The 25,285-nt window shown below is 48.4% G+C and overlaps 2 protein-coding genes across 5 annotated transcripts in view; one reads left to right on the plus strand and one right to left on the minus strand.

Moving 5' to 3' along the window:
• Window positions 1–1,617: 1,617 nt before the first annotated feature.
• MRPL17 (mitochondrial ribosomal protein L17) lies at window positions 1,618–14,749 on the minus strand. Its single transcript, XM_040412328.1, has 3 exons — window positions 14,548–14,749; window positions 8,295–8,363; window positions 1,618–1,993 (listed from the first exon to the last, which is right to left on the minus strand). Exons 1-3 carry the CDS (start codon window positions 14,719–14,721, stop codon window positions 1,742–1,744), a joined length of 495 nt encoding a protein of 164 aa, XP_040268262.1. The 5' UTR covers window positions 14,722–14,749; the 3' UTR covers window positions 1,618–1,741.
• Window positions 14,750–14,948: 199 nt separating this feature from the next.
• The window catches only part of ZNF410 (zinc finger protein 410), a 41,094-nt gene continuing 30,757 nt past the window's right edge, over window positions 14,949–25,285 (plus strand). For 3 of the 4 annotated variants that reach the window (XR_005774873.1, XM_040412325.1, XM_040412326.1), the window contains exons 1-4: window positions 14,949–15,077; window positions 17,085–17,141; window positions 18,103–18,232; window positions 18,838–19,035. Coding sequence is in view for 2 of the 4 variants with exons in the window: in XM_040412325.1 (XP_040268259.1) it covers window positions 17,109–17,141; window positions 18,103–18,232; window positions 18,838–19,035 (361 nt within the window). In the remaining 2 variants the exon portion in view is untranslated. The remainder of the gene's footprint in view (window positions 15,078–17,084; window positions 17,142–18,102; window positions 18,233–18,837; window positions 19,036–25,285) is intronic. The other variant, XM_040412327.1, reaches the window with a different exon arrangement.

Below are 25,285 nucleotides of genomic sequence, written 5' to 3' on the forward strand. Positions count from 1 at the left end.
AGTGGAGAAGGAAGGAATCCCTCCCTCTCCACTGTGACGCGGCCGCCACTACCACCAATGGGGAGATAGCAGGGAGGAGGAGGGGAGGAGCTGTCGCCACTGCGCCACCAATGAATGCAAAACATAAGTATAGGTAGCGGTATCACAGACCCGGCCTCAATAACAGGGCATGCGATCTGCGGCAATTAACCCCTCAGGTGCCACATCTGAGGGGTTAATTGCCGCGGATCGCATGCCCTGTTATTGAGGCCGGGTCTGTGATACCGCTGGCGACACTTGTATGAACGAGTTAAAGAGGACCTTTCATGGGTCCAAAGAATATGAACTAAGTAGCAGGCTACATAGAGCGGCGCCCAGGGATCTAAGTGCACTCACTATTATTCCTGGGCGCCGCTCCGTTCGCCCGGTAATTTCTCAACATTCGGTGCAAGTAGGAGGAGACGCCAGTGTCTCTCCTTCTCCCTGACAGCAGCGCTGTCCAGACACTGGCGTCTCCTCCTACTTGCACCGAATGTTGAGAAATTACCGGGGGCCACAGCGGGCAAATGGAGCGGCGCCCAGGAATAATAGTGAGTGCACTTAGATCCCTGGGCGCCGCTCTATGTAGCCTGCTACTTAGTTCATATTCTTTGGACCCATGAAAGGTCCTCTTTAATTACATTCATTGGTGTGCAGTGCGCTCTCCCAAAGCCCCCTCGCCCCCCCCCCCATTATCACTGGCCACAAGCCCCCCCTCATTGTTATATGGTGGCCACAGGGTCCCATCTACTCCATTGGTGGCAGTGGCAGATTACACTGCTGGGGCTCAGATCGTTACAATGGCAGCCAGGACGCTACTGAAGCCGTGGCTGCCATGTTCAGCTCCCTGCTGCTGTGAGCACAAAGCACAGAGCAGCAGGGAGATGTGCGAGATCCTATTCACCCTGATAGAGATCTATCAGGGTGAATAGGACAAGGGATGAAAAGATCCAGGTTATAGCCCCTAAGGGAAGAAATGGTTATTAAATTAAAAGTTTAAAAAAAACCCACCAAAATACTAAAAGTTTAAATCGCCCCCTTTCCCAATTTTACAAATAAAATTTACAAACGATAAAGAATAAACATATTCCATATCGCCACGTCCGAAAAAGTGTAAGCTATTAAAATATTTAAAAATATTTCCGCTCGGTGAAGGCCGTAACAGAAAAAAAAAAATCAAAACCCTGCAATTCGCCATTTTTAGTCACCTTGTCTCCCAGAAGATGTCCCTGGATGTGACAGGTATGTGGTGCTGTATTCTCCTATATGTAGTGCTGGCTCATTACTGTGACCTGCGTCTCATCTTCTCCAAGTCCTTTTTTTTTTTTATTATATGCATTTTAAATTTGGCGACTAAAAAACCCTAACCCTAAATTTTTTCGTTTAGGAGCCAATGGCTCCTGGTTATTTTTTTTTGTCTGGAGCACTGTGACCTGTTCCTTCCCTAGTTTCCAGGCCCAGTTACTGTTCCCCTTCGCTCCTGTGTTTAGTGTCGGGTTTTCCCCCACCACTGATCGTGACACCAGGGCTAACATTTACTCCATCACTGGGTGGGAGGCCCCTTCTCCGGCAGGGATTGAATAATGGACTTAAACACCGCAGAGTTATTTGCTTTCTTTATTATTGTCAGAGACCATAAATCACAAACGAGACAAAGCAGCAGATTCATAGATTGTAAGCATGTGGACAGTGGGGCAGAAGCCGTCACATCCCAGGAGGAGAATCAGAAGCTCCGGGCCAGCAGGGTATTGTCCAGACGATAACCCAACAGAAGCTGATTAAGAAGGGTCTTCTCATTGTCCTTTCTGTGCACTGGAAGAGGAGGCAAAGGGTTTTCCTTGTACTCTATAACCGCCATCTTGGCACGGTCCAGATTTTCGCGGTTTGGTATCTGGTACATATTTGTGTAGTTACCATTATGTAAATTAAAACGAGGAACCAGAATCTTAAAAAGCTTGTGAATTAGATCTTTTTCCTGTAAATTGAAGCACAAAACCAAAATTTTACAACATCCACATGTAATCCCAACTCTTAAAGGGCCCATCAGCGGATCTGTCCCTCTGACACCGGCTGACCGGTTACATGTGCGCTCGGCAGCTGAAGGCATCTGTGTTGGTGCAATGTTCATATGTGCCTGCATTACTAACAAAAATGATGTTTTAATATATGAAAATTAGTCTCTAGAAGCAACGGGGGCGTTACCATTACACCTAGAGGCTCTGCTTTCTCTACAGTGCCCGCGCCCTCCCCACTTTGATTGACAGCGCCTGAAATTTAAAATGTCATCCAGCCTGGCCCTCACCTCTCCTAAGGTCAAAGTGCAGGGGGTGCGGAAGTTGCAAAGAGAGCAGAGCCTCTAGGTGTAAAGACAACGTCCACTTTACTCCTAAAGGCTCATTTGCATTTTTCTAAAAAATGGGGGGACATATGAACATGGACTAACACAGATGCCTCCAGTTGCTGAGCGCACATGTGACAGGTCAGCCGGTGTCATGGACAGATCTGCCGACAGGGGCCCGGACATTTTTCAAACCTGGAGATCATGAAAAATTTCTGACTCTTCAGTTCTGATGATTACATCACAATATATACATGTACTCATACGTGATAAGTATGATACCTACATAGCTATTTTAACAACAAAAATACTGCTTCCCCTCTGCAAGACAATAATACGGTTCCTATGTACAAGAATATAACTACTATAATACAGCTCCTATGTACAGGAATATAACTACTATAATACTGCTCCTATGTACCGGAATATAACTACTATAATACTGCCTCCTATGTACAAGAATATAACTACTATAATACTGCTCCTATGTACAAGAATATAACTACTATAATACTGCTCCTATGTACAAGAATATAACTACTATAATACTGCCTCCTATGTACAAGAATATAACTACTATAATACTGCTCCTATGTACAAGAATATAACTGCTATAATACTGCTCCTATGTACAAGAATATAACTACTATAATACTGCTCCTATATACAAGAATATAACTACTATAATACTGCCTCCTATGTACAAGAATATAACTACTATAATACTGCTCCTATGTACAAGTATATAACTCAGGGCTCCAGACAAAAAAAAATCTCAAGGAGCCATTGGCTCCTAATCTGAAAAATTTAGGAGCCAAATGAATTTTTTAGTCGCCAAATGTAAAATACATATAATTATAATAAAAAATAAAAGACTTGTCTGGCTACAGTGCGGGGAAAGCAGACTGGGGTGACGTTACGCAGTCCGGCATGCTGCCCAGGTGTGGCATGGCACAGTAGGGCCCATCCCTTGCGGCTCTTCAGCGTACGGGGCCCCAGTGAACACTGAACAGACGCGTCCACTCTGGGGTTCACCTGAACCCCTACTACTTTGGTGTAAGAGCGGCTCAGCCCCAGCTGGCTGAGCAAGGCCTACAGCTGAGCCCATATCCGGTAGTTATCCAGGCAGTTAAAGAGAAGGGCAGACTTCATCGGCCCCCTGGTAGGGAGGCTTCCAGTAGGGCCCCTTGGGTTTGTAGTAGGGGGGCTGTAGCCGGTAAGTGGGCCCATAGTTTGGGAAGGGCGGATAGGGAGGGTGCATGATCAGAGTCCTGCAAGGAGCAGGTGGGCTGCGCGGCTGCCCCTTATATCAGCCTAACGTTACTTTAACGACCGGCAGCCTTAACACCTTCACTGCCAGCCACACCTGAGCCTCCCCAGCGTGGTGGCATCTCTGCATTGTAGGCTGTACAAATGGCAGAGTGCTCCCTCATACCGCTGCACGTGTGCCAACTGATGGAACTGGTCACAATCACACTTATCAGGCTCACACCAGAAAAGGTTCCCCCCCACTTTAGCATAAAATAGGAGATGTGCAGAGAAAGTTAGGTAGGTAGGTAGGCGGGGGGAATACTGGGCAGCAGCAGCCATTAGCAAGTGGTGAGGTGATCATCAGTCATCTCACCACTTGCTAATGTTAAGTATGTAAAGGGTTAATAGGAGCCCCGTGCTGGTCAAGACACTAAAAAGCCAGTGAACCATATCTCTTTCAAAAGTCTTAGGAGGAGGAGATAACCTCTCCTCCTACTAAGCAAGGACTATTGAAAGAGATATGGTTCACTGGCTTTTTAGTGTCTTGACCAGCGGCTCCTATTAACCCTTTTATTCCCTTATTAAGAATGTTTGTGAGCCCAGGCAGGGAGCTCACACGGAGCACTGAGTGTTATCAGGGTTGTAAAGACGATAAGGATTAGCCTTTATCAGCGGCAGCACAGGGGTGACTGTGACAGTCTGTGGATTGTTAAGTATCCGCTTCTCAAGCTAACCTCTGTTCTATGGAGCGGCTCCCTGTCTTCATGACTCTGAAGCTGCTGCTGTGTTCAGCGCGGGAGAATGGGGGTGTGAGAGGAGCATCCAATGGTACAGCAGCACACTGATACTGACCAATCAGCAGCCTCCTCTCTAATAACAGAGCTCTATACTGTGCGGAGCTCTGTTATTGGTTTGCCACCTGCCTGCTGTATGAAATCCCGTTCTTCTTAAAGCGGCAGAGCAGCGGAGGCTCTAGGCGCAAATGGCGACAAGACTAAGTCTTGTCGCCATTTTGCAATTCTAAGTCGCATTGGCGACCATTTTGGTCGCCATCTGGAGCCCTGTAACTACTATAATACTGCTCCTATGTACAAGAATATAACTACTATAATACTGCTCCTATGTACAAGAATATAACTACTATAATACTGCCTCCTATGTACAAGAATATAACTACTATAATACTGCTCCTATGTACAAGAATATAAGTACTATAATACTGCTCCTATGTACAAGAATATAACTACTATAATACTGCCTCCTATGTACAAGAATATAACTACTATAATACTGCCTCCTATGTACAAGAATATAACTACTATAATACTGCTCCTATGTACAAGTATATAACTACTATAATACTGCCTCCTATGTACAAGAATATAACTACTATAATACTGCTCCTATGTACAAGTATATAACTACTATAATACTGCCTCCTATGTACAAGAATATAACTACTATAATACTGCTCCTATGTACAAGAATATAACTACTATAATACTGCCTCCTATGTACAAGAATATAACTACTATAATACTGCTCCTATGTACAAGAATATAAGTACTATAATACTACTCCTATGTACAAGAATATAACTACTATAATACTGCTCCTATGTACAAGAATATAACTACTATAATACTGCTCCTATGTACAAGAATATAACTACTATAATACTGCCTCCTATGTACAGGAATATAACTACTATAATACTGCCTCCTATGTACAAGAATATAACTACTATAATACTGCTCCTATGTACAAGAATATAACTACTATAATACTGCCTCCTATGTACAAGAATATAACTACTATAATACTGCTCCTATGTACAAGAATATAACTACTATAATACTGCTCCTATGTACAAGAATATAACTACTATAATACTGCTCTTATGTACAAGAATATAACTACTATAATACTGCCTCCTATGTACAAGAATATAACTACTATAATACTGCTCCTATGTGCAAGAATATAACTACTATAATACTGCTCCTATGTGCAAGAATATAACTACTATAATACTGCTCCTATGTACAAGAAGATAACTACTATAATACTGCTCCTATGTACAAGAATATAACTACTATAATACTGCCTCCTATGTACAAGAATATAACTACTATAATACTGCTCCTATGTACAAGAATATAAGTACTATAATACTGCTCCTATGTACAAGAATATAACTACTATAATACTGCTCCTATGTACAAGAATATAACTACTATAATACTGCCTCCTATGTACAAGAATATAACTACTATAATACTGCTCCTATGTACAAGTATATAACTACTATAATACTGCCTCCTATGTACAAGAATATAACTACTATAATACTGCTCCTATGTACAAGAATATAACTACTATAATACTGCCTCCTATGTACAAGAATATAACTACTATAATACTGCTCCTATGTACAAGAATATAACTACTATAATACTGCCTCCTATGTACAGGAATATAACTACTATAATACTGCTCCTATGTACAAGAATATAAGTACTATAATACTACTCCTATGTACAAGAATATAACTACTATAATACTGCTCCTATGTACAAGAATATAACTACTATAATACTGCTCCTATGTACAAGAATATAACTACTATAATACTGCCTCCTATGTACAGGAATATAACTGCTATAATACAGCTCCTATGTACAAGAATATAACTACTATAATACTGCTCCTATGTACAAGAATATAACTACTATAATACTGCCTCCTATGTACAAGAATATAACTACTATAATACTGCTCCTATGTGCAAGAATATAACTACTATAATACTGCTCCTATGTACAAGAATATAACTACTATAATACTGCTCCTATGTACAAGAATATAACTACTATAATACTGCTCCTATGTACAAGAATATAACTACTATAATACTGCTCCTATGTACAAGAATATAACTACTATAATACTGCTCCTATGTACAAGAATATAACTACTATAATACTGCTCCTATGTACAGGAATATAACTACTATAATACTGCTCCTATGTACAAGAATATAACTACTATAATACTGTCTCCTATGTACAAGAATATAACTACTATAATACTGCTCCTATGTACAAGAATATAACTACTATAATACTGCCTCCTATGTACAAGACTATAACTACTATAATACTGCCTCCTATGTACAGGAATATAACTGCTATAATACTGCTCCTATGTACAAGAATATAACTACTATAATACTGCTCTTATGTACAAGAATATAACTACTATAATACTGCCTCCTATGTACAGGAATATAACTACTATAATACTGCTCCTTTGTACAGGAATATAACTACTATAATACTGCTCCTATGTACAAGAATATAACTACTATAATACTGCTCCTATGTATAAGACTATAAGTAATATAATACTGCTCCTATGTATAAGAATATAACTACTATAATACTGCCTCCTATGTACAAGAATATAACTACCATAATACTGCTCCTATGTACAAGAATATAACTACTATAATACTGCTCCTATGTACAAGAATATAACTACTATAATACTGCCTCCTATGTACAAGAATATAACTACTATAATACTGCTCATATGTATAAGAATATAACTACTATAATACTGCCTCCTATGTACAAGAATATAACTACTATAATACTGCTCCTATGTACAAGAATATAACTACTATAATACTGCCTCCTATGTACAAGAATATAACTGCTATAATACTGCTCCTATGTACAAGAATATAACTACTATAATACTGCATCCTATGTACAAGTATATAACTACTATAATACTGCTCCTATGTACAAGAATATAACTACTATAATACTGCTCCTATGTACAAGAATATAACTACTATAATACTGCTCCTATGTACAAGAATATAACTACTAAAAAACTGCTCCTATGTACAAGAATTTAACTGCTATAATACTGCTCCTATGTACAAGAATATAACTACTATAATACTGTTCCTATGTATAAGAATATAACTACTATAATACTGCCTCCTATGTACAAGACTATAACTACTATAATACTGCCTCCTATGTACAGGAATATAACTACTATAATACTGCTCTTATGTACAAGAATATAACTACTATAATACTGCCTCCTATGTACAGGAATATAACTACTATAATACTGCTCCTATGTACAAGAATATAACTACTATAATACTGCTCCTATGTACAAGAATATAACTACTATAATACTGTTCCTATGTATAAGACTATAAGTAATATAATACTGCTCCTATGTATAAGAATATAACTACTATAATACTGCCTCCTATGTACAAGAATATAACTACCATAATACTGCTCCTATGTACAAGAATATAACTACTATAATACTGCTCCTATGTACAAGTATATAACTACTATAATACTGCTCCTATGTACAAGAATATAACTACTATAATACTGCTCCTATGTACAAGAATATAACTACTATAATACTGCCTCCTATGTACAAGAATATAACTACTATAATACTGCTCCTATGTACAATAATTTAACTGCTATAATACTGCTCCTATGTACAAGAATATAACTGCTATAATACTGCTCCTATATACAAGAATATAACTACTATAATACTGCTCCTATGTACAAGAATATAACTGCTATAATCTAGCGGGATGATAGCAGTTGGACCCCAGTGCACATATAATCACCGTTAGCCAAAAGTCGGCCATCTTCATTGCTTTCTCATCTCGATCTCCACATTTTCCGTAATCAATAATCTGAAAGACAAAGACAGCAAATAATGTAATAAGCAGTGTAAGAGGGGAGGGGGGGGGGTGTCAGTGAGGGGCTGTGTATATATTGGGGGGGGGGGGGATAGTGGGGGTCTGTGTATATATTGGAGGGGTCAGTGTGGGGCTGTGTATATAATGGGGGGGGTCAGTGAGGGGCTGTGTATATATTGGGGGGGGGGGGGGTGAGGGGCTGTGTATATATTGGAGGGGTCAGTGAGGGGCTGTGTATATAATGGGGGGGGGGCTGTGTATATAATGGGGGGTGTCAGTGAGGGGCTGTGTATATTGGGGGGGGGCAGTGAGGGGCTGTGTATATATTGGGGGGGGGGGTCAGTGAGGGGCTGTGTATATTGGGGGGGGTCAGTGAGGGGCTGTGTATATTGGGGGGGGTCAGTGAGGGGCTGTGTATATAATGGGGGGGGTCAGTGAGGGGCTGTGTATATAATAAGGAGGGGTGTCAGTGAGGGTCTGTGTATATAATGTGGGGGTCAGTGAGGCTCTGTGTATATAATGGGGTGTCAGTGAGGGGCTGTGTATATAATAGGGGGGGTGTCAGTGAGGGGCTGTGAATATAATGGGGGGTCAGTGAGGGGCTGTGAATATAATGGGGGGTCAGTGAGGCTCTGTGTATATAATGGGGGGTCAGTGAGGGGCTGTATATATAATGGGGGGGGGTCAGTGAGGGGCTGTGTATATATTGGGGGGGTTAGTGAGGGGCTGTGTATATATTGGGGGGGTCAGTGAGGGGCTGTGTATATATTGGAGGGGTCAGTGAGGGGCTGTGTATATAATGGGGGGGGGTCTGTGTATATAATGGGGGGGGGGGGGTCTGTGTATATAATGGGGGGGTGTCAGTGAGGGGCTGTGTATATAATGGGGGGGGTGTCAGTGAGGGGCTGTGTATATAATGGGGGGGTTGGTGAGGGTCTGTGTATATAATGGGGGGTCAGTGAGGGTCTGTGTATATAATGGGGGGTCAGTGAGGGGCTGTATATATAATGGGGGGGTCAGTGAGGGGCTGTGTATATATAATGGGGGTCAGTGAGGGGCTGTGTATATAATGGGGAGGGGGGTGTCAGTGAGGGGCTGTGTATATAATGGGGAGGGGGGTGTCAGTGAGGGGCTGTGTATATATTTGGGGGGTCAGTGAGGGGCTGTGTATATATTTGGGGGGTCAGTGAGGGGCTGTGTATATAATTGGGGGGGGGGGGGGGGTTAGTGAGGGGCTGTGTACATATTGGGGGGGTGTCAATGAGGGGCTGTGTATATAATGGGGGGGGTGTCAACGAGGGGCTGTGTATATAATGGGGGGGGTAGTGAGGGGCTGTGTATATAATGGGGGGATCAGTGAGGGGCTGTGTATATAATGGGGGGTGTCAGTGAGGGGCTGTGTATATATTGGGGGGGGATCAGTGAGGGGCTGTGTATATATTGGGGGGATCAGTGAGGGGCTGTGTATATAATGGGGGGTCAGTAAGGGGCGGTGTATATAATGGGGGGGTAGTGAGGGGCTGTGTATATAATGGGGGGTGTCAGTGAGGGGCTGTGTATATTGGGGGGGGGTCAGTGAGGGGCTGTGTATATATTGGGGGGGGGTCAGTGAGGGGCTGTGTATATAATGGGGGGGGTCAGTGAGGGACTGTGTATATATTGGGTGGGGTCAGTGAGGGGCTGTGTATATTGGAGGGGGGGTCAGTGAGGGGCTGTGTATATAATGGGGGGTGTCAGTGAGGGGCTGTGTATATAATGGGGGGTGTCAGTGAGGGGCTGTGTATATAATGGGGGGGTCAGTGAGGGGCTGTGTATATATTGGGGGGGGTCAGTGAGGGGCTGTGTATATATTGGGTGGGGTCAGTGAGGGGCTGTGTATATATTGGGGGGGGTCAGTGAGGGGCTGTGTATATTGGGGGGGTCAGTGAGGGGCTGTGTATATATTGGGGGGGAGGGTCAGTGAGGGGCTGTGTATATAATGGGGGTGTCAGTGAGGGGCTGTGTATATAATAGGGGTGTCAGTGAGGGGCTGTGTGTATATTGGGGGGGAGGGTCAGTGAGGGGCTGTGTATATTGGGGGGGGGGTCAGTGAGGGGCTGTGTATATAATGGGGGGTCAGTGAGGGGCTGTGTATATAATGGGGGTGTCAGTGAGGGGCTGTGTATATAATGGGGGTGTCAGTGAGGGGCTGTGTATATAATGGGGGTGTCAGTGAGGGGCTGTGTATATAATGGGGGTGTCAGTGAGGGGCTGTGTATATATTGGGGGGATCAGTGAGGGGCTGTGTATATATTGGGGGGGTCAGTGAGGGGCTGTGTATATAATGGGGGGTCAGTGAGGGGCTGTGTATATAATGGGGGGTAGTGAGGGGCTGTGTATATTGGGGGGGGGTCAGTGAGGGGCTGTGTATATATTGGGGGGGAGGGTCAGTGAGGGGCTGTGTATATTGGGGGGGTCAGTGAGGGGCTGTGTATATAATGGGGGTGTCAGTGAGGGGCTGTGCATATAATGGGGGTGTCAGTGAGGGGCTGTGTATATATTGGGGGGGAGGGTCAGTGAGGGGCTGTGTATATATTGGGGGGGGGGGTCAGTGAGGGGCTGTGTATATTGGGGGGGGGTCAGTGAGGGGCTGTGTATATAATTGGGGGGGAGGGTCAGTGAGGGGCTGTGTATATTGGGGGGGGGGGGTCAGTGAGGGGCTGTGTATATATTGGGAGGATCAGTGAGGGGCTGTGTATATAATGGGGGGTCAGTGAGGGGCTGTGTATATAATGGGGGGTCAGTGAGGGGCTGTGTATATAATGAGGGTGTCAGTGAGGGGCTGTGTATATATTGGGGGGATCAGTGAGGGGCTGTGTATATATTGGGGGGTCAGTGAGGGGCTGTGTATATAATGGGGGGTAGTGAGGGGCTGTGTATATAATGGGGGGTAGTGAGGGGCTGTGTATATAATGGGGGGTAGTGAGGGGCTGTGTATATAATGTAGGGGGTCAGTGAGGGGCTCTGCATATATTGGGGGGGGTAGTGAGGGGCTGTGTATATAATGTAGGGGGTCAGTGAGGGGCTCTGCATATATTAGGGGGGGTCAGTGAGGGGCTGTGTATATAATGGGGGGTGTCAGTGAGGGGCTGTGTATATATTGGGGGGGATCAGTGAGGGGCTGTGTATATATTGGGGGGGGGGTCAGTGAGGGGCTGTGTATATAATGGGGGGATCAGTGAGGGGCTGTGTATATAATGGGGGGGATCAGTGAGGGGCTGTGTATATATTGGGGGGATCAGTGAGGGGCTGTGTATATATTGGGGGGATCAGTAAGGGGCGGTGTATATAATGGGGGGGAGATAGTGAGGGGCTGTGTATATAATGGGGGGGTCAGTGAGGGGCTGTGTATATAATAGGGGGGGGGGGGTCAGTGAGTGCCTGTGTATATATTGGGGGGGGTCAGTGAGGGGCTGTGTATATTGGGGGGGTCAGTGAGGGGCTGTGTATATAATGGGGGGTGTCAGTGACGAGCTGTGTATATATTGGGGGTGTCAGTGAGGGGCTGTGTATATAATGGGGGGTCAGTGAGGGGCTGTGTATATAATGGGGGGTGTCAGTGAGGAGCTGTGTATATATTGGGGGTGTCAGTGAGGGGCTGTGTATATAATGGGGGGGTCAGTGAGCAGCTGTGTATATATTGGGGGTGTCAGTGAGGGGCTGTGTATATATTGGGGGGGGGGTCAGTGAGGGGCTGTGTATATATTGGGGGGGTAGTGAGGGGCTGTGTATATAATGGGGGGTAGTGAGGGGCTGTGTATATAATGGGGGGTGTCAGTGAGGGGCTGTGTATATATTGGGGGTGTCAGTGAGGGGCTGTGTATATATTGGGGGGGATCAGTGAGGGGCTGTGTATATATTGGGGGGGGGGGTCAGTGAGGGGCTGTGTATATATTGGGGGGGGGTCAGTGAGGGGCTGTGTATATAATGGGGGGTGTCAGTGAGGGGCTGTGTATATATTGGGGGGATCAGTGAGGGGCTGTGTATATATTGGGGGGGGGTCAGTGAGGGGCTGTGTATATATTGGGGGGGTAGTGAGGGGCTGTGTATATAATGGGGGGTAGTGAGGGGCTGTGTATATAATGGGGGGATCAGTGAGGGGCTGTGTATATAATGGGGGGTGTCAGTGAGGGGCTGTGCATATATTGGGGGGGTCAGTGAGGGCCTGTGTATATAATGGGGGGGGTAGTGAGAGGCTGTGTATATAATGGGGGGTGTCAGTGAGGGGCTGTGTATATAATGGGGGGTCAGTGAGGGGCTGTGTATATAATGGGGGGGCTGTGTATATAATGGGGGGGCTGTGTATACAATGGGGGGTCAGTGAGGGGCTGTGTATACAATGGGGGGGTCAGTGAGGGGCTGTGTATATAATGGGGGGGTCAGTGAGGGGCTGTGTATATAATGGGGGGGTAGTGAGGGGCTGTGTATATAATGGGGGGTGGGTGTCAGTGAGGGGCTGTATATATATTGGGGGGGTCAGTGAGGGGCTGTGTATATAATTGCGGGGGGGGGGTCAGTGAGGGGCTGTGTATATAATTGGGGGGGGTCAGTGAGGGGCTGTGTATATAATTGGGGGGGGGGTCAGTGAGGGGCTGTGTATATAATTGGGGGGGGGGGGGTCAGCGAGGGGCTGTGTATATAATTGGGGGGGGTCAGTGAGGGGCTGTGTATATAATTGGGGGGGGGTCAGTGAGGGGCTGTGTATATAATTGGGGGGGTCAGTGAGGGGCTGTGTATATAATTGGGGGGGGGGTCAGTGAGGGGCTGTGTATATAATTGGGGGGGGGTCAGTGAGGGGCTGTGTATATAATTGGGGGGGGTCAGTGAGGGGCTGTGTATATAATTGGGGGGGGGGGGGTCAGTGAGGGGCTGTGTATATAATTGGGGGGGGTCAGTGAGGGGCTGTGTATATAATTGGGGGGGGGGGGGGGTCAGTGAGGGGCTGTGTATATAATTGGGGGGGGGGGTCAGTGAGGGGCTGTGTATATAATTGGGGGGGGGGTCAATGAGGGGCTGTGTATATAATTGGGGGGGGGGGTCAGTGAGGGGCTGTGTATCTAATTGGGGGGGGTCAGTGAGGGGCTGTGTATATAATTGGGGGGGGGGGGTCAGTGAGGGGCTGTGCATATAATTGAGGGGGGGGGGTCAGTGAGGGGCTGTGTATATAATTGGGGGGGGGGGGGGTCAGTGAGGGGCTGTGTATATAATTGGGGGGGGGTCAGTGAGGGGCTGTGTATATAATTGGGGGGGGGGGTCAGTGAGGGGCTGTGTATATAATTGGGGGGGGGGTCAGTGAGGGGCTGTGTATATAATTGGGGGGGGGGGTCAGTGAGGGGCTGTGTATATAATTGGGGGGGGGGTCAGTGAGGGGCTGTGTATATAATTGGGGGGGGGGGGGTCAGTGAGGGGCTGTGTATATAATTGGGGGGGGGGGTCAGTGAGGGGCTGTGTATATAATTGGGGGGGGGGTCAGTGAGGGGCTGTGTATATAATTGGGGGGGGGGTCAATGAGGGGCTGTGTATATAATTGGGGGGGGGTCAGTGAGGGGCTGTGTATATAATTGGGGGGGGTCAGTGAGGGGCTGTGTATATAATTCGGGGGGGGGGGGGTCAGTGAGGGGCTGTGTATATAATTGGGGGGGGTCAATGAGGGGCTGTGTATATAATTGGGGGGGGGTCAGTGAGGGGCTGTGTATATAATTGGGGGGGGGTCAGTGAGGGGCTGTGTATATAATTGGGGGGGGGGGGTCAGTAAGGGGCTGTGTATATAATTGGGGGGGGGGTCAGTGAGGGGCTGTGTATATAATTGGGGGGGGGGTCAGGGAGGGGCTGTGTATATAATTGGGGGGGGGGTCAGTGAGGGGCTGTGTATATAATTGGGGGGGGGGTCAGTGAGGGGCTGTGTATATAATTGGGGGGGGGGTCAGTGAGGGGCTGTGTATATAATTGGGGGGGGGGGGGTCAGTGAGGGGCTGTGTATATAATTGGGGGGGGGGGGGGTCAGTGAGGGGCTGTGTATATATTAGGGTTAGGAGGAGGGGCTGCATTGGAGGAGGGGGCTGCATGTACCTCGGGGGAGGGGCTGTATGTTAGGATTTGCTGGCCGTACGGTGACCTCCCCGTGACTCGGAAGTCTGACCTTGTCGGCATAGAAACGCAGCTCGTCCGCCCGCGCCCACGTGGTCTCGATACGCTCATGTCTGACCAGCGCCGTCAGGAGGTTCCGCAGCATGTCCAGTCTGGAGCGGGGCCCCAGCCCCATCCGCCGGGCCACCCTGCCATGGGCCACCAGCAGACAAGGGAACAACCTCATCTTCGGCGAGCGGAGTTGTGCGTGAACTCCGTGCACCGTAGAGACCCTGTGACGTCACCAGGTCTGGAGTCAAGTGGGTTTGACGCAGCCGCAGAACAGTAGTCGGGTAATATCTACATCCCGTGCGCTGTGGTGATAAACGTTATATAATAACGAGGGATGAGCGAATCGACTTCAAATGTTTCATCCAAAGTCGATTCGCTCATCCCTAATTATAATAACAACCGGGTCAGTGTTCAGGGTTGGACGCAGCGAGCTTTGAATGTCATGTGACTCACTGACGTCACAACTGCGCATGGGGTATAGAAGCTTCCCTTCCTGCCGAGGTCACTGCCCTCTCATCCTGTATACGTCTGGTAAGTGAAGAACCGGGAGCGGGGACCACCGGCAAGAGTGCGGAAACGCGATCACGTGACATCAGACTGTACCGCACGGGATAGGAGGAGATACCGCAGACTGTACCGCACGGGATAGGAGGAGATACGGCAGACTGTACCGCACGGGATAGGAGGAGATACAGCAGACTGTACCGCACGGGGTAGGAGGAGATACAGCAGACTGTACCGCACGGGATAGGAGGAGATACCGCAGACTGTACCGCACGGGGTAGGAGGAGATACAGCAGACTGTACCGCACGGGATAGGAGGAGATACCGCAGACTGTACCGCACGGGATAGGAGGAGATACGGCAGACTGTACCGCACGGGATAGGAGGAGATACCGCAGACTGTACCGCACGGGATAGGAGGAGATACCGCAGACTGTACCGCACGGGATAGGAGGAGATACCGCAGACTGTACCGCACGGGATAGGAGGAGATACCGCAGACTGTACCGCACGGGATAGGAGGAGATACCGCAGACTGTACCGCACGGGATAGGAGGAGATACGGCAGACTGTACCGCACGGGATAGGAGGAGATACCGCAGACTGTACCGCACGGGATAGGAGGAGATACGGCAGACTGTACCGCACGGGATAGGAGGAGATACCGCAGACTGTACCGCACGGGATAGGAGGAGATACCTCAGACTGTACCGCACGGGATAGGAGGAGATACCGCAGACTGTACCGCACGGGATAGGAGGAGATACCGCAGACTGTACCGCACGGGATAGGAGGAGATACGGCAGACTGTACCGCACGGGATAGGAGGAGATACCGCAGACTGTACCGCACGGGATAGGGGGAGATACGGCAGACTGTACCGCACGGGATAGGAGGAGATACGGCAGACTGTACCGCACGGGATAGGGGGAGATACCGCAGACTGTACCGCACGGGATAGGAGGAGATACGGCAGACTGTACCGCACGGGATAGGAGGAGATACGGCAGACTGTACCGCACGGGATAGGAGGAGATACGGCAGACTGTACCGCACGGGATAGGAGGAGATACCGCAGACTGTACCGCAGGGGGTAGGAGGAGATACAGCAGACTGTACCGCACGGGATAGGAGGAGATACCGCAGACTGTACCGCACGGGATAGGAGGAGATACGGCAGACTGTACCGCACGGGATAGGAGGAGATACCGCAGACTGTACCGCACGGGATAGGAGGAGATACCGCAGACTGTACCGCACGGGATAGGAGGCGATACGGCAGACTGTACCGCACGGGATAGGAGGAGATACCGCAGACTGTACCGCACGGGATAGGAGGAGATACCGCAGACTGTACCGCACGGGATAGGAGATACCGCAGACTGTACCGCACGGGATAGGAGGAGATACCGCAGACTGTACCGCACGGGATAGGAGGAGATACCGCAGACTGTACCGCACGGGATAGGAGGAGATACCGCAGACTGTACCGCACGGGATAGGAGGAGATACCGCAGACTGTACCGCACGGGATAGGAGGAGATACCGCAGACTGTACCGCACGGGATAGGAGGAGATACCGCAGACTGTACCGCACGGGATAGGAGGAGATACCGCAGACTGTACCGCACGGGATAGGAGGAGATACCGCAGACTGTACCGCACGGGATAGGAGGAGATACCGCAGACTGTACCGCACGGGATAGGAGGAGATACCGCAGACTGTACCGCACGGGATAGGAGGAGATACCGCAGACTGTACCGCACGGGATAGGAGGAGATACCGCAGACTGTACCGCACGGGATAGGAGGAGATACCGCAGACTGTACCGCACGGGATAGGAGGAGATACAGCAGACTGTACCGCACGGGATAGGAGGAGATACCGCAGACTGTACCGCACGGGATAGGAGGAGATAGCGCAGACTGTACCGCACGGGATAGGAGGAGATACCGCAGACTGTACCGCACGGGATAGGAGGAGATATACAGCTCAGCAGGCTGTATCACATATGATAATGTTCTGTCTTTCAGGTGTCTCTGACTGAAGCTGCTCTAATGTTATCAGATGAGCTGCAGTCTAAACCAGAGGTAAGTGCCTTCCCTCCAGCAGGGGGTGTTGTGCAGGCTGCAGTGGGGGTCACAGTTCTTTGGGGTGACGGTGTCCTCCAGCAGGGGGTGTTGTGCAGGCTGCAGTGGGGGTCACAGTTCTTTGGGGTGACGGTGTCCTCCAGCAGGGGGTGTTGTGCAGGCTGCAGTGGGGGTCACAGTTCTTTGGGGTGACGGTGTCCTCCAGCAGGGGGTGTTGTGCAGGCTGCAGTGGGGGTCACAGTTCTTTGGGGTGACGGTGTCCTCCAGCAGGGGGTGTTGTGCAGGCTGCAGTGGGGGTCACAGTTCTGTGGGGAGACGGTGTCCTCCAGCAGGGGGTGTTGTGCAGGCTGCAGTGGGGGTCACAGTTCTTTGGGGTGACGGTGTCCTCCAGCAGGGGGTGTTGTGCAGGCTGCAGTGGGGGTCACAGTTCTGTGGGGAGACGGTGTCCTCCAGCAGGGGGTGTTGTGCAGGCTGCAGTGGGGGTCACAGTTCTTTGGGGTGACGGTGTCCTCCAGCAGGGGGTGTTGTGCAGGCTGCAGTGGGGGTCACAGTTCTGTGGGGAGACGGTGTCCTCCAGCAGGGGGTGTTGTGCAGGCTGCAGTGGGGGTCACAGTTCTGTGGGGAGACGGTGTCCTCCAGCAGGGGGTGTTGTGCAGGCTGCAGTGGGGGTCACAGTTCTTTGGGGTGACGGTGTCCTCCAGCAGGGGGTGTTGTGCAGGCTGCAGTGGGGGTCACAGTTCTGTGGGGAGACGGTGTCCTCCAGCAGGGGGTGTTGTGCAGGCTGCAGTGGGGGTCACAGTTCTTTGGGGTGACGGTGTCCTCCAGTAGGGGGTGTTGTGCAGGCTGCAGTGGGGGTCACAGTTCTTTGGGGTGACGGTGTCCTCCAGCAGGGGGTGTTGTGCAGGCTGCAGTGGGGGTCACAGTTCTTTGGGGTGACTGTGTCCTGCCTTTTGTCCTCCAGCTGTTGGTGCAGTTTGTCCAGAATGCCTCCATCCCGCTGGGACATGGGCTTGTGGGGGATGAAAGCAAGGACCTGACTTGTCTCTCTCTCCTGCCGGAAACCTCAGACTGCGCCCCGTTACTGGTGCGAGGTAAGAGTGAGTGAGTGCGCCCCCACCTTTACTGGTGGGGCGGGTGAGTGAGTGCGTGCGCCCCCACCTTTTACTGGTGGGGTGAGTGAGTGCGTGCGCCCCCACCTTTTACTGGTGGGGCGGGCGAGTGAGTGTGCCCCCACCTTTACTTTAGCTTGGGGTGGGGAGATCCCATATACACTGTTGCACCAGGATTTTGGTCCATCTCTGCCAGAACTTCACCTATTTGTCAAGAGAGGCAAAACTGTCTAGAACCCATTTGGAGCACATTTACCAAAGACTAAAAAGCCGCTGGAGTGAGACGCAGCCCTAACCGTCTGTGAGCGGCTGAAGTAGACGCGACATGTACCAGTCCGCAGAGGGCAACAATAGTAAAGGCATCTGGCTGCTATGGAGATGCCATCTCGCACCAGAAAGTAATGTACACCCTTTGTAAATGACCCCCGGGGTGGCGCAAATTGTGCCAGAAATCTGGAGCATTTAGCTCAGTAAATCTCTAGTAACTAGTCCTCTAAGGCCGTGGCGTATGGCCGTACAGTGTGTGCTGTAACCTATGGACTTGGAGTGGGTTTTGTGCGCAGAGACATTCATGGTCTTTCTATTAGATGCTCCTACAGAGGACGGAGAGTCATCTAAGGTTCCTGATACAGAATTGCTGCATAGCCTCCAGCTAGATCCCAGCACAGATTCCAGAGATAAGAGCCATGGCGCCCTACTGTCTCCCTCAGAGCCGTCATCACTGCTGCAAGACCTGCCGCCCAGTGACAACTCCTCATTCATCCTCCTCAACCTGGCCAGATCAGGTAAGGTTCCCTGGGAGGTCACTGCTTATTATCCAAGGTAATAAATCATCTCCAGGACACCCAGAAAAGCAGTGATGGCCTCCTAAAGAAACCTGGAAAGCCCATTTCCATCCCCTGGAATACGGCCCGAAGATTTCCCAGAAGGCAATATGACAAACAAGGGCTGCATCACACAACAGATTATCTGACCAATATCTGTCCAATCAGAGCAATAGTTCTGTGAGTAATGGGCCATCTAAGCAATGATTGGTCAGAAAATCTGTCAGATATCTGTTGGTGTAACACAGGCCTTAGGCCTCCTTGCACCTGGGGATATGTGAAGACTTTTTGTAGGGCCCCGGCAGCTGGCTAGCTCCAGGTTCACCTCGCCAATCAGAATAAATACATGGGCAGGGTCCACCATAACAGGAGTCACTTATAAAGGGGTCCTGAGGGGTTAGGGCTTGCCAAACGTAGCTGCAAAGAAAGTCTCCTGTCAGTCTTCTGCAGAGAACAAAGATGGATGCTACCAGCAGAAGAATGGAGGGCAGCCTTCATGAAGAGTCTGACAACCTAAGGGCTCATGCACATGACCAACGCTGTTTTTGTAGTCCGCACATTGTTAATCTGCAAAACAGATACCAACCGTGACCATCCTGCCATTTGTAGAAGTCCTACCCTTGTCCTTGTGCTGTCCACGTCTTGTCTGCATCTGACCCACAGAAAAGGCGCACTGGATGTGCACAATAAAACACGGTCGTGTGTATGAGCCCTGATACTGTACATTACCAGTGGGAGTCAGCAGCCATCCGGAAGGAGAGAGAACTCCAATCCTGGAACCTATTTAGGTTAACCCTAACCCCATAAAACAAACCCCATATTAGCGAATGTAAAGAGGACCTTTCACCAAAAAATGCAATGCCGTCTGACAGGACCATGTTATAGAGCAGGAGAAGCCGAGCATATTGATATATATTTCTGTGGGAGACCATTCAGTAAAACCTGTAATATATATTTATATCTCTGCTTTTTCTACCTTCGGTTAACAACATCGTTACAGGAGGGTGGAGGGTGTTATCCGTGATTGACAGCATTGTGCAGAGAGAGAGCTGTCAGTCACTGATAACCCCTCCTCCTGTACTGATAGCTGTCACTGATAACTCCTCCTCCTGTACTGATAGCTGTCACTGATAACTCCTCCTCCTGTACTGATAGCTGTCACTGATAACTCCTCCTCCTGTACTGATAGCTGTCACTCACTGATAACCCCTCCTCCTGTACTGATAGCTGTCACTGATAACTCCTCCTCCTGTACTGATACCTGTCACTCACTGATAACCCCTCCTCCTGTACTGATAGCTGTCACTGATAACTCCTTCTCCTGTACTGATAGCTGTCACTGATAACTCCTCCTCCTGTACTGATAGCTGTCAGTCACTGATAACACCTCCTCCTGTACTGATAGCTGTCACTGATAACACCTCCTCCTGTACCGATAGCTGTCAGTCACTGATAGCTCCTCCTCCTGTACTGATAGCTGTCACTCACTGATAACCCCTCCTCCTGTACTGATAGCTGTCACTGATAACACCTCCTCCTGTACTGATAGCTGTCACTGATAACACCTCCTCCTGTACTGATAGCTGTCACTGATAACCCCTCCTCCTGTACTGATAGCTGTCACTGATAACTCCTCCTCCTGTACTGATAGCTGTCACTGATAACCCCTCCTCCTGTACTGATAGCTGTCACTGATAACCCCTCCTCCTGTACTGATAGCTGTCACTGATAACCCCTCCTCCTGTACTGATAGCTGTCACTGATAACTCCTCCTCCTGTACTGATAGCTGTCACTCACTGATGGCACCTCCTCCTGTACTGATAGCTGTCACTGATAACACCTCCTCCTGTACGGATAGCTGTCACTGATAACACCTCCTCCTGTACTGATAGCTGTCACTGATAACACCTCCTCCTGTACTGATAGCTGTCACTGATAACACCTCCTCCTGTACTGATAGCTGTCACTCACTGATAACCCCTCCTCCTGTACTGATAGCTGTCACTGATAACTCCTCCTCCTGTACTGATAGCTGTCACTGATAACCCCTCCTCCTGTACTGATAGCTGTCACTGATAACCCCTCCTCCTGTACTGATAGCTGTCACTGATAACCCCTCCTCCTGTACTGATACCTGTCAGTCACTGATAACCCCTCCTCCTGTACTGATAGCTGTCACTCACTGATAACTCCTCCTCCTGTACTGATAGCTGTCACTGATAACCCCTCCTCCTGTACTGATAGCTGTCACTGATAACCCCTCCTCCTGTACTGATAGCTGTCACTGATAACACCTCCTCCTGTACTGATAGCTGTCACTGATAACCCCTCCTTCTGTACTGATAGCTGTCACTGATAACTCCTCCTCCTGTACTGATAGCTGTCAGTCACTGATAACTCCTCCTCCTGTACTGATAGCTGTCAGTCACTGATAACCCCTCCTCCTGTACTGATAGCTGTCACTCACTGATAACACCTCTGTAACGGTCCGTTTCAGCAGACAAGGGGTTAAAATCCGTTTAGGCGATAAGCCCCTTTCTGAGAGACAGGCCCAGCTACTGCAGAACACCAAACTCCCGAACTGGATACAAAGTAGCACTCCAAACTGGAACCTCACAAATAGCTGCTAGCAGACGAACAGGGATCAGCTTACACTTCTGGCAATCGGTCTTCTAACAGCATACAGCGAATCCCCCCAATAACGAGACAAGGCTCCGTGTTGAGGGTCAAGCAGTGGTCTGACTGTACTTCACGTACAGCCTCTTTTATTCATAAACCACAAACATAGTACTGCCCACAGGGGTTTGAAATACAACCAATCAGTAATTTACAACACATACAATGTAACTACAGCAACCAATCGTTCACGCCCCCAGAGGACCAGAATGAAGACTGTGACATAGGACAAATACAACATATCCCCACAATGCATCATGGTCTCCTCCTCTCTGTCCCGGAGACAACCTGAGGAGCAATCCCATTATCTCTGAGGACAAAGGGAGATCGCCAATACACATGTGAGGACAACAGAACAGACATCACCATTTAAACACACAATGGGACAATGGCACAATAGAAACACACCCAGAATTTTCCTCCCAAGCTGACAAGTTACACTTATTATAAATTGTTACAACTTTGTGAGTTTACATTGGCCATACATATAACTTACATCAATTTAAACAGTATAACTTTGGGACAAACCTATCCAAAATTCACTTGAATAGGTTCAGGGGTTTAAAAGTTAGTATATGGCCCATAATCCTGGGGCAAGAGGCCAGCAGCCAGTCCTCTCCAAAACCCAGTGGCGAGGTTGGTTTCGCCACAACCTCCTCCTGTACTGATAGCTGTCACTGATAACCCCTCCTCCTGTACTGATAGCTGTCACTGATAACACCTCCTCCTGTACTGATAGCTGTCACTGATAACACCTCCTCCTGTACTGATAGCTGTCAGTCACTGATAACCCCTCCTCCTGTACTGATAGCTGTCACTGATAACTCCTCCTCCTGTACTGATAGCTGTCACTGATAACACCTCTTCCTGTACTGATAGCTGTCACTGATAACACCTCCTCCTGTACTGAAAGCTGTCACTGATAACACCTCCTCCTGTACTGATAGCTGTCACTGATAACACCTCCTCCTGTACTAATAGCTGTCACTGATAACCCCTCCTCCTGTACTGATAGCTGTCACTGATAACCCCTCCTCCTGTACTGATAGCTGTCACTGATAACCCCTCCTCCTGTACTGATAGCTGTCACTGATAACACCTCCTCCTGTACTGATAGCTGTCAGTCACTGATAACCCCTCCTCCTGTACTGATAGCTGTCACTGATAACTCCTCCTCCTGTACTGATAGCTGTCAGTCACTGATAACACCTCCTCCTGTACTGATAGCTGTCACTGATAACTCCTCCTCCTGTACTGATAGCTGTCAGTCACTGATAACACCTCCTCCTGTACTGATAGCTGTCACTGATAACCCCTCCTCCTGTACTGATAGCTGTCAGTCACTGAAGACTGTGACATAGGACAAATACAACATATCCCCACAATGCATCATGGTCTCCTCCTCTCTGTCCCGGAGACAACCTGAGGAGCAATCCCATTATCTCTGAGGACAAAGGGAGATCGCCAATACACATGTGAGGACAACAGAACAGACATCACCATTTAAACACACAATGGGACAATGGCACAATAGAAACACACCCAGCATTTTCCTCCCAAGCTGACTAGTTACACTTATTATAAATTGTTACAACTTTGTGAGTTTACATTGGCCATACATATAACTTACATCAATTTAAACAGTATAACTTTGGGACAAACCTATCCAAAATTCACTTGAATAGGTTCAGGGGTTTAAAAGTTAGTATATGGCCCATAATCCTGGGGCAAGAGGCCAGCAGCCAGTCCTCTCCAAAACCCAGTGGCGAGGTTGGTTTCGCCACAACCTCCTCCTGTACTGATAGCTGTCACTGATAACCCCTCCTCCTGTACTGATAGCTGTCACTGATAACACCTCCTCCTGTACTGATAGCTGTCACTGATAACACCTCCTCCTGTACTGATAGCTGTCACTGATAACACCTCCTCCTGTACTGATAGCTGTCACTGATAACACCTCCTCCTGTACTGATAGCTGTCACTGATAACTCCTCCTCCTCCTGTACTGATAGCTGTCACTCACTGATAACACCTACTCCTGTACTGATAGCTGTCAGTCACTGATAACACCTCCTCCTGTACTGATAGCTGTCACTCACTGATAACACCTCCTCCTGTACTGATAGCTGTCACTGATAACCCCTTCTCCTGTACTGATAGCTGTCACTGATAACCCCTCCTCCTGTACTGATAGCTGTCACTGATAACTCCTCCTCCTGTACTGATAGCTGTCACTCACTGATAACACCTCCTCCTGTACTGATAGCTGTCACTGATAACACCTCCTCCTGTACTGATAGCTGTCAGTCACTGATAACACCTCCTCCTGTACTGATAGCTGTCACTGATAACACCTCCTCCTGTACTGATAGCTGTCACTGATAACCCCTCCTCCTGTACTGATAGCTGTCACTGATAACTCCTCCTCCTGTACTGATAGCTGTCACTCACTGATGGCACCTCCTCCTGTACTGATAGCTGTCACTGATAACACCTCCTCCTGTACGGATAGCTGTCACTGATAACACCTCCTCCTGTACTGATAGCTGTCACTGATAACACCTCCTCCTGTACTGATAGCTGTCACTGATAACACCTCCTCCTGTACTGATAGCTGTCACTCACTGATAACCCCTCCTCCTGTACTGATAGCTGTCACTGATAACTCCTCCTCCTGTACTGATAGCTGTCACTGATAACCCCTCCTCCTGTACTGATAGCTGTCACTGATAACCCCTCCTCCTGTACTGATAGCTGTCACTGATAACCCCTCCTCCTGTACTGATACCTGTCAGTCACTGATAACCCCTCCTCCTGTACTGATAGCTGTCACTCACTGATAACTCCTCCTCCTGTACTGATAGCTGTCACTGATAACCCCTCCTCCTGTACTGATAGCTGTCACTGATAACCCCTCCTCCTGTACTGATAGCTGTCACTGATAACACCTCCTCCTGTACTGATAGCTGTCACTGATAACCCCTCCTTCTGTACTGATAGCTGTCACTGATAACTCCTCCTCCTGTACTGATAGCTGTCAGTCACTGATAACTCCTCCTCCTGTACTGATAGCTGTCAGTCACTGATAACCCCTCCTCCTGTACTGATAGCTGTCACTCACTGATAACACCTCTGTAACGGTCCGTTTCAGCAGACAAGGGGTTAAAATCCGTTTAGGCGATAAGCCCCTTTCTGAGAGACAGGCCCAGCTACTGCAGAACACCAAACTCCCGAACTGGATACAAAGTAGCACTCCAAACTGGAACCTCACAAATAGCTGCTAGCAGACGAACAGGGATCAGCTTACACTTCTGGCAATCGGTCTTCTAACAGCATACAGCGAATCCCCCCAATAACGAGACAAGGCTCCGTGTTGAGGGTCAAGCAGTGGTCTGACTGTACTTCACGTACAGCCTCTTTTATTCATAAACCACAAACATAGTACTGCCCACAGGGGTTTGAAATACAACCAATCAGTAATTTACAACACATACAATGTAACTACAGCAACCAATCGTTCACGCCCCCAGAGGA

The sequence above is a fragment of the Bufo bufo genome, chromosome 11, assembly GCF_905171765.1.
Source record: "Bufo bufo chromosome 11, aBufBuf1.1, whole genome shotgun sequence".
In the NCBI taxonomy this organism is placed as follows: Eukaryota; Metazoa; Chordata; class Amphibia; order Anura; family Bufonidae; genus Bufo; species Bufo bufo.